This window comes from Myotis davidii, unplaced genomic scaffold (assembly GCF_000327345.1).
Source record: "Myotis davidii unplaced genomic scaffold, ASM32734v1 scaffold1, whole genome shotgun sequence".
In the NCBI taxonomy this organism is placed as follows: domain Eukaryota; kingdom Metazoa; phylum Chordata; class Mammalia; order Chiroptera; family Vespertilionidae; genus Myotis; species Myotis davidii.
The window spans coordinates 8,941,912-8,951,971 of record NW_006294681.1 but is presented as its reverse complement, the minus strand read 5'-3'; the positions used below and the strand labels follow the sequence as shown (position 1 = coordinate 8,951,971).

Below are 10,060 nucleotides of genomic sequence, written 5' to 3'. Positions count from 1 at the left end.
ATTCTACAGCACAATCTTGTTTCTTCAACAAATTGCAAGGAAAAGGGACCTATTTATTAAGAGAGACTTACCAAAACAACAACTTATTGCATTTTTGGATCCTAATCCACAGGGACAAACTGTAGAAATATTATGTATTTGTATAATACATGATATAGGATAAAATTGGAAATTTAAGCGTACTGGATATTTGATGATATTAATTAATTTTTCACTTAGCTTTGATAAATGATATTGTGATTTTCTTAAATCCTTGTCTTGTAGAGAACATACTGAAATATTTACTAATGAAATAATGAGTCTCTTCTTGACCTCAAATTCAATAAGAAGGGAAGGAAGTCAATGGGGGTACAGATGAAATTATATTGGCTATGAGTTTTCTGATAGTGGGTGACATCTATTTTTATAGATGATTGCAATTCTCCATGGTCATTTTTTTTTAAAGCAACTCCTGACCTCACTTCTCCAACAGCAACTGCCTCATTTCTTTCCTTTCCTTTTTCTTTATTAAGTTTGTCTCTCCACATTCTCTTTTCAACCAACTCCAATCTGGCTTTTGTTCTCCCACACCTATCACTACCCCTCTACTGCCTGCCAAAGTTACCATGATCTGCATGCTCCTAAATCCATAGGTCAATGCTAAGTCCTCCATACAGTTGATCATTTCCCTCTCCTGGGTATTCTTTCTTCACTTGGCTTCCAGGACACTACCCTCCCACCTGCAGTCCTTCAGGACATCCTATTGGCGCCGCCATCAAATAGAGCCTGGCCATTTTTCACACCACACGGTTACTAGTACCTGGGTCTGTGCCACCATCATGATCATGGCCAGCCTGGATCACAGCAACCACCTCCAAAGGGATTCTTGGCCTCTAAACAGTCCATTTTCAACCCAGCACGCCAGAGCGCTCCCTTTAACACATGCGATCATGTTACGCCTTGGCTCGAAAACCTCCCATAGGTTCTCATTGTACTCGGTAAAAAAACCAAATTCTGACAATGATCTACAATGCCCTACCTACGTGATCCATCTTATTATCTCTCTGACCTTCTCTCCTAAAACTCTTGGGACAAAAGACATGGAAAGGGCTGCTTGAAAAGAGGGGGGAACGAATACAAAGAGAAGACGAGCAAGTAGGGGCCAGGGCCACGACCCTCTCATCTGTGCTTCCCAAAGGTACCCCCTGGTCCAAGGACTCGGCCTCCTGCCCATTCAGCTTCACTACGCCAGCTGCAGCCACTGACTCCTCCTGCCAGTGTAATGAATCCCATCAACCCACCGAGTCTGAGCTCACCTGGGGCGCCCTAGAGAAACTCGACATGCTACCCGACTCGCAGGGCCGTCCTCCGGTCTCCGGAGGCCGGGGCGGTCCGCGGCATCACGGGCCCGGCGGGAACCGCACCCAGCCAAGCAGGACAGTTCCGGGGCCGGCCAGCATTCGGCCGCTCCTCCGCTTTTCCCAGGTCCCCTCCGACCTTCCCACGCCCGCTATTTCGTTACCAAGGAGGAAATCATGCGGCTCTCTCGGGAATAACTCCCGAAATTCACTCCTTGCTGGAAACGCTGCGGAAAACCAACGGCTAGCGCACCATTTCCAGCCGACCTCAATAGAAGGGAACCGGAAGTGCGTCAGCGCCGCGCGGCTGTTTTGATGTGGGATCGGGGCGCTGAGACCCGGGCTCAGCTGGGGAGCGATGGATCGGTACCTGCTCCTGGTCATCTGGGGGCAAGGAAAAGTGCCCTCGGCTGTGGGTGGGCAGCCGGAGCGCCCGCCAGGGTCGTCGTCCTCGGAGGGAGCCGAGAAGCAGCCCGGTAAGTGCTGGGCTGATAAAGCGCGGGAACGGGCTGTCGGGGGAGGAGAAGGGATGGGAGTTTGCTACCAAGTTCTGCTGGGGAGGAAACTATCCAGTTGTTCCAGGCAATTGGGACTTGATCGCGGATCGAACTGATGAGGGCTGACATGATTCATTATCTTCCTGGAAAAACAGGGCCACCTTGGTGGATGCAAGATTTTGGCGCCCAGAAGTTCTTGGCCACAGTACAAATTTCACTGAATACATCCTCTGTGCTTTAGTAATGAAATTTCTGCTTTTTGGAAATACTGCATTCCATAGGTATATCTGTCTCTTGTGTTGCAAAGTTAGGCAGTACAGAAAAGAACACGATGGAAAAGACTCTTAGTCTCTTAGAGTTTACATCCTAATGAGAGGAGACATCCAACACATAAATAAAAACACACACAAAATAAACAAATCATAACTTTAAAACATTTTGAGCTGTTGGAGAAGGCACTGCTTTTTGGTGCTCCTGTCTAGACCCGGTATTGCACTTTTTATTTGTTTGTTTTGACCAAACAGGCATTTTGAGGAGGAAGTGTATGTGGTTGTGTATAGGGTGCTGTGACAGGGTTTCCTTTTCAGCATAATTTTTCTTTGGGGGGAGTTTTGGATATGTCTACGGGCTAGCATGCACACACCGGGAGCGTTTCCTATTTTCTCCGCTTGCTTTAGATATAACAAGACTTGAGCAGAGCCTATTTCTTTTGCATTCAGCATGTTGTTCTTGAGAGTCTCTTATGGTGAAATTAGAATAGGCCTAGATTATGTAACTCTTGAGCCCATTGAGTTAGTCTTGTCATTTCCTTTTCAGACTGGACAGCAGCAAATGTTTATCACCTTCTGAAAAGAAGAATTTATGCTTCAATTAATCCGGAAGATAGTACTTTCCCTGGTAAGTACAGCATGAATCCTTCTTTTCTCCAGCACACCACTTATTGGTACTGGAAATAAACTTTTCTTTTTTGTTTGTTTTTATTTTTTAATCACAGTAGCTATTTTTAGAATCCATTTACTAGCACATTTGACTTGACTTGAATATCACGGCAGCTTTATCACTTTTTTTTTTTTTTTGCTGTGCTTTGCCTTTTTTTGTCTTTTTTCTTTTGTCAATTCCCTCTTCCTAGTATCTATTTTGTAAAATATCTAGTGGATTTATCACAGGAAGACAGAAGGCGACACAATTACATTTTTTGCCATCTCTGCAAACTGAATATAGTTGGTAATAGGCACTTAGCATCTTTCCTAGCTTCCATGAATTAAGGCTCGATTGCTACATTTCTGCTTCTCTCTCCATTGAATCTAATTTGTGTGCATAGCTCTACATTCATGCTTTTCTAACACTCACCCTGGGGAGAGCCTTAATTTCATATCCACTGTTAATATTCCAGCTCCAAGGAGAGCATCCTCCTTGTCTTAGGTTATAGTTACTCTTTAACTATTCCCTTTCTAGCCAGACCTTCTTGGTCTTTGAAGAGAGCATTGTTTTCACTAAAATGACTTTCAGAGTTTTGTGTGAATTAATAGGAATACAGTGGGATTTTTTTTTTTGCAACATCTTTATGGTAGATTTTATTGTTTCAAATGATGATTAATAATACAGATTTTAGTCCTGGCCAGTTTGGCTTAGTGGATAGAAGGTCGGCCTGTGGACAGGGTCCTGGGTTTGATTCCAGTCAAGGGCGGATGCCCCAGTTGTGGGCTCAACCCCCAGTTGGGGGTGTGCAGGAGGCAGCCAGCCGGTGATTCTCTCTCACCATTGATGTTTCTATCTCTCTCTCCCTCTCCCTTGCTCTCTTAAATCAATTAAAAAAAAAATATATATATATATATATGTGTGTGTGTGTGTATATATAAATATATAAAGTATTCATGGTGAGTGAATATATGCATGTGTGTATAATGCACATTATATATACATATATTACATATATAACTTGGACTACGTATATGTATCAAAATTATATAATTCTCTAAGTATATATACTATAACATCTGCTTAATTGTGATATGTCTTACTTCTAATAAGTGTGATTTTTTTTCAAGCCTGTTCGGTGGGCGGTGTACTTGGCCCCAAGAAGTGGTTCTTTGCAGTGCAAGCCATATGTGGATTTTATCAGGTAATATAAATTTAGAAATATAGTCATTAGTGAATGTCTTTATTAATATAAATAATTTCACGGACCCATCATTTAATGCCATCTTTTGATATATTAGTTTTGTAGTTCTGACTGGGAAGAGATACATTTTGGTACAGAAAAAGATGAAATTGAAGATCTTCTGCAAACAAATATCGAAGAATGTCTGAGTGCTGTTGAGTGTTTTGAGGAAGAAGATAATAATAGCAGGGAGTCCTTATCCTTGGCTGAGTATGCTTATATGCTTTTTATAATATCTTTAGTTCACATTAGATAGTATTTTAGCTATAGAATGAAGATTAGATATTTTAGCAGCTATAGTAGAGGATTTTAGTTACTTGCCACTTTCAACTTTTCATTTTGGAAGACATCAGACAATTTGGGTCATTTGAGTAAAATTCTTTAAGGGTTCGGGGGCGGGAGGTAGGGGGGTAAGAGATCAACCAAAGGACTTGTATGCATGCATATAAGCCTAACCAATGGACATAAGACACTGGGGAATAGGGGAGGCTAGGGGACTGTCTAGGGCGGGGGAAAAAATGGACACATATGTAATACCCTTTGTAATAAAAAATAAAAGTTGAAAAAAAAAAAAAGTTAAACAACCCTGGCTGTTTTTTCTCGGTGGTTAGAATGTTGGCCCTCAGAAGGAAGGGTCCATGTTTGATTCCGGGTCAAGGGCAAATACTCAGTTGCAGGCTCCATCCTAGGCCCTGTGTGAGAGACAACCAACTGATCTGTTTCTCTTACATCGAAGTTCCTCTCTCTCTCTCTCTTCATAAATAATTGAGACTATAATAAACTTCTGAACAATAATAGATACAGAGGCAGAGCTGCCTCAAACAGAGTGTCAAACTGCATCGGGAAGGTCTTTAAGGGTTCGGGGGCGGGAGGTAGGGGGGTAAGAGATCAACCAAAGGACTTGTATGCATGCATATAAGCCTAACCAATGGACATAAGACACTGGGGAATAGGGGAGGCTAGGGGACTGTCTAGGGCGGGGGAAAAAATGGACACATATGTAATACCCTTTGTAATAAAAAATAAAATTTGAAAAAAAAAAGAAAAAAAAAATAAAATGCAAAAATTGGAGTCAGATAATACTTAGCTTTAGCTTACATAATTGTAGGAACCATAAAAAGTGATATTTTATTTAATATGCCTGATAATTATATTTTGTAATGAATAGAAACTTTAAGATTAATAACTGGGCATTCAAAGCAAACTATCATTGTTATTTCAGGCTGAAATATTATTTCTTCAATTTCTATATATCTACAGTATTTTAAGTACCTTTAAAAATTCATAAAGAGTTTTTCAGGATTAAATAGGTAATTGAGTTCACTTTTAGTGTTTTTTTAATTGTACAATTTATAAGCTAATTCAGGTGATACAAGTGGTGATAATTTTTTTTCATGAAATATTCTGTCTTGACTCATAATCAGTGCCTTTTATTTTAATCTCCCATATTGCATTATGAAAAACTACTTTTATTTACTTTAGTAGTCAATTTATATTTCAATAAATTGTTACAGACATTTAAAAAGTTTCAGTTTTCTATTTTTAGGTCACATTTGTTTGTACTGATTGCGAAGGGAGACATTGTAGAATTGTGGAAAGAACCTTGAACTGGGGATTATATAACTAGTGTCTAGTAGTTACATGATTTTGGGCCACTTAACTTCTGTGTCCTTTGTTTTCTTATTTGTAAAGCGTTGAGATCCTTTCAAAGGATTCTAAGGTATTATCTGGCCTCAGATCACTTATAATTCCTTGTTTTCCACCACTACTACAAGATGATAGAAAAGTCTAAAAGCAAGTATTTCTAGTAAATGACCTACTAATTATTTCCACAAGAGGGAGCTTGAGTACTATACTTTATCATAGATGCCTTACGTTTTTAGACAGTGGTGGGTTTACAATAAAGGATTTAAATACCTTTATGATTTATAATAAACTATTTTGTGAAAAAAATAATCATATGGATCAAACTAAAAGATTCTGAAGAATTTGAGCAGAGCTTTATATTTCCCAGTCAGGGCTGTTATATGGAATTCAGAGCAAAGCAGTATCCGTTATTAAACACTTAGCAAATACCTTACTGTTAGGATTCAAAATAATGCTTGGTCTACTAGTTATGATTTTTATTTAATAAATACGTTTAATTTAGGAAGCTTATCTTTGTTATTGTTTGTTTTTGGGTGTGACTGAGAAATTGAACTCAGGATTTGCATCCTGTCTTCCACACCTACTAATTATGTAACTTTAGGGAAATTCTTTTAATTAAGGACCACAATAGTATTATAGTAGTACATCATGGAATTATCATGAGGCTCAAATGAGATAGTGCATCTAACATTCCTTACAGTATCTAGCATGTAGAGGCATTAGTATTTATGATGAGATATAATGTGTGTTTTTGTTTTTTCTAACTTTACCCTCTTATTTTAGCCTATATGAAGAATCTGCAGAAAACTTGCATCAGTTATCAGACAAACTTCCTGCTCCTGGTAATGTTTTATGACCGCTTTCAATAATTTGTATCGTATCTTACACTTTCTGTGAGTGATAAATTCAGTCTTTATCCTTGGGTTGTCATTTTTAACTTTGAAATTCAAAATGAAAAATAATTTCTTAATTGAAGTTGATACAAAGCATAGTTTACTACTTTAATAAAATACATTCTGGAGGCTTTAGAGTTCTCTTATTTGTTTTTATTTAGTGAGACAAAAATTAGAACTTAGAAAATGAAATACCCATCTGTTTCCTAATTTGTTTTTTACTGAAGAATCTTTCCACTACATACCAATGTTTTACAGAGTATGTTCTATAGAACATTAGTCCCATACACAACTCCTGGAGGAAGAAGTTCTTTCACCTAGATAATTTAATAACATTCTTTTATGCTGTGAAATCGCTATATACATCAAATTTAAAGTTGTGCAATAAGAGAAGCCACTGATTTAGCATTTTTTTATAGAACTATTTTATAGAATCATATTTTATGAATACTGCATCATACTAGCTTTAAACTGTTTTTGTCTTAAATTCCAATTTCTTTGTGTTAATCAAGTAGCTGGCATCTGAAGCTTGGTATAATTTACTTCCACAAATAAACTTTCAAAGAGCTTTCTTTGAATGTTTTTCTTATTCAAGGTCATTTATTAAGCAGATATTTGTTGTCAATTATATGACATGCATTGTAGTAGGAGCTGAGTATACAGTGATGAATAAAGCCTATGCAAGTACCATGGGTTTTATAGATCACAGTTTGCTCCTTATACTCAAGATCGTATTTTAGTGTAAAAGATTCTGCATGGAAATAACTGAACACATAGATTAAAAAATATCAATTTTTCTAAGCAAAACGTGTCAAGTTCAAAATACTGAAATATACATGAGACAAAATTGGTTTGGAAAATTATAATACTTTCATTATCAAATTTTTATTTTGCTTCTGTTTCATTTTGATTGTTCTGCTTCTTCAGTAAGTTCATAATTTTATAAAATGTAAAGTTTCATGAAGTTATCTTTCTCAGGAACCTGTGATGTCAGTATAATTGCGTTTTCTGAGTGTTTTTGCTTTTTTAAAAAGAGAATTTATTTGAACATTACAATTTTATACTGATTCATTCCCCTTTCTATAACAAAGTTAAGTATAGAAAAATGTGATGAAATTGGACAGGATTGTTTTTTCTCTGTTCAGTACAATAGTATTGATGAGGGCAATGTGTGTAATTAACCACTGGTGCATAATTGACAAGTAATTGTGATGTAGTTAATTGTTTTCTCCCACATGATAACTATTTCAAAATAACATGGCTTTGAATCAAATGATGAACATTTAAAACTTTTTAGCTCCTAAAGATGTGTATTGTTTTGAAGAATTTTAGAAATTAAAGATAAAATTTTCCTTTATCTTCTAGATAAACATAATAGTCAATCGTTCATGGTACTGTTTTAAGGTAGTTCAGATCTAACATTTTTATAAAATTACAAAAATGCCTTTTTCTCTTTCTAGGTAGAGCCATGATAGACATAATACTGTTGCCCTCTGACAAAGATCCTCCTAAATTAAAAGACTGTTTGCCTACTGTTGGAGCATTAAAACATTTAAAAGAATGGTATTCAGCAAAAATTACCATAGCAGGAAATCATTGCGAAATGTAAGTATCTTTGTTCATTTGATTACTGTCTTTGTTCTCTGTTTACAATTAATATGTTATCCTGTTAAATAGACTCAGCATTTGAAAAAATTTTAATGTGACAAGATAGTTTTATATCATACTGTGAATGGAGATTAATTGAAAAGAATCTAGATTTTTCTTATTGTGTACTTGTACTTCTAGTATGTTTAAGTTTTTAGTAAATATAATCAATGTAAATATATATATATATATTTGCATTAATTTTCACAGTGTGCTTTTAAGTAGAATTGTATTGTCCATTGAGCACCATAATGAATACTATGGTTACCTGGTTACACTGGATTTATAATGTTATATATATATATTTTTTTTGCTTTCTTTGCCAATATAGAAATAACTATATATACTGTTGTGTTCTATGACATTTTAGTAAGGATCAGTTTCTATTACAGTTTGATCCTTAAAGAATATTCAAATTAGGTTTATTAACTTCATGATTTTTTTCATTCAACAAGTGTTTACTGAGCACTTACTTTATGCCAAGCACAGCAGTAGATTCTGCTGAGTTAAAGTGAGATTTGATCTTTTTCAGTGAAGTGAGGGAGAAACAGGAATGGTAATAGTCATGATAGTCTGTAATAAGTGCATATGGGGACAATTTAGGAGATTAGTTCTCTTTTTTAAGATAAGGAATTGGCGAGTCTGTGTGTGTGTGTGTGTGTGTGTGTGTGTGCATCTGATACACTTAAGCCAACACATATTAAGGTAAAGTCTCTTTCTTCACCTGTAATATTAAAGGTAATAATTCAATGCCTGGGGATGTTAGGATTAAATGAACATGTGATAGGTGATAGTAACTCACTCAGAGGCTGACTGAATGGGTATTCTATATTTTTAAAAGTAGATAAAAGCAACAATATGAACTTGCATTTTTGCCTGTTAGGTTTGTACTAAACTATAACCATTAAATCTAAGTAAAATATAAAACCCTATATTTAATATTAATCTTTTACTTATAGAAATTGTCAGAAAATTGCAGAATACCTTTCTGCTGATGTTGTATCTTTAGAAGATCTCGGGAATGCTGTTGACTCAAAGGAATTATGGAGGGGAAAGATCCAGATATGGGAAAGAAAGGTAAGTAGATTTCTCAATGATCAGAGTTTGCAAAGCAGTCCTTTCAACTTTATTCATAACACAATTTAAATGAATCTTAGTGAAAATGTACCTTATAAAGATGTTCAGAATAGCACTGTAAATATAACTTTCTGTGGTAATGGAAATGTCTATCTGTGCTTATACAGTATCCTACTAGCCTCATACTGCTACTGAGCACTTTATATGTGACTATTCATCCCAAGAACTGAGTTTTTAACTTTATTTTCTTTAATTAATTTAAATGTAAGTAATCACTGTGATTATGTTTTGGACACTATAGTTCTAGAATGTAATATATTTTTTTAAATATAGAATTTGACATTAGTTAACTGCATGTTGTTTAAGCATCTTTATTTTATCACCTACATGGGAAAATTATTTAGGACATAATCTCTTACCTATAATACTAGCTTAGGTAATCTCTGACCTCTACTAAGCAGTTCTCTGATTTTGAGCAATTTTTTTTAACCTTGCTGGACCCCAGATTTCTTAACTGCAAGTTGAGACTATCAGATTAGTTGGACTTTCTAATTTTAAATTTCTCTGAGGTTTCAATTCTGTTTGCCATTTCTTCTATGAATATGTTTGGTGTCTTTTATAAGTTGTGCCCCTGTTGGAGTAAATGTCGTAGAGTTTTGTATATAGACAAAACTAAAACCAAGTTTCTTAATATTTGGAAACATGAGTAGGCCCTTGCATTCCTGTAAAGGTTTATTGCACCTATTACTAGTCTTTTTTTCCCTTTTCAATTTATCCTTAATAAAGTGTAATACAACCTCT

The 10,060-nt window shown here is 35.9% G+C and overlaps 2 protein-coding genes across 5 annotated transcripts in view; one reads left to right on the top strand and one right to left on the bottom strand.

Moving 5' to 3' along the window:
* Positions 1–1,402, bottom strand: part of MRPL13 (mitochondrial ribosomal protein L13) — a 29,946-nt gene extending 28,544 nt beyond the window's left edge. For all 3 annotated transcript variants that reach the window (XM_015567449.1, XM_006769089.2, XM_015567448.1), the window contains exon 1: positions 1,296–1,402. In XM_015567449.1, the coding sequence (XP_015422935.1) occupies positions 1,296–1,322 (27 nt within the window). In that variant the 5' untranslated portion in view covers positions 1,323–1,402. The remainder of the gene's footprint in view (positions 1–1,295) is intronic.
* A 146-nt stretch (positions 1,403–1,548) lies between these two features.
* MTBP (MDM2 binding protein) overlaps positions 1,549–10,060 on the top strand; it is a 50,861-nt gene continuing 42,349 nt past the window's right edge. For both annotated transcript variants that reach the window (XM_006769090.2, XM_015567447.1), the window contains exons 1-7: positions 1,549–1,813; positions 2,651–2,731; positions 3,883–3,956; positions 4,054–4,205; positions 6,426–6,484; positions 7,996–8,140; positions 9,142–9,259. In XM_006769090.2, coding sequence (XP_006769153.1) covers positions 1,696–1,813; positions 2,651–2,731; positions 3,883–3,956; positions 4,054–4,205; positions 6,426–6,484; positions 7,996–8,140; positions 9,142–9,259 — 747 coding nt within the window. In that variant the 5' untranslated portion in view covers positions 1,549–1,695. The remainder of the gene's footprint in view (positions 1,814–2,650; positions 2,732–3,882; positions 3,957–4,053; positions 4,206–6,425; positions 6,485–7,995; positions 8,141–9,141; positions 9,260–10,060) is intronic.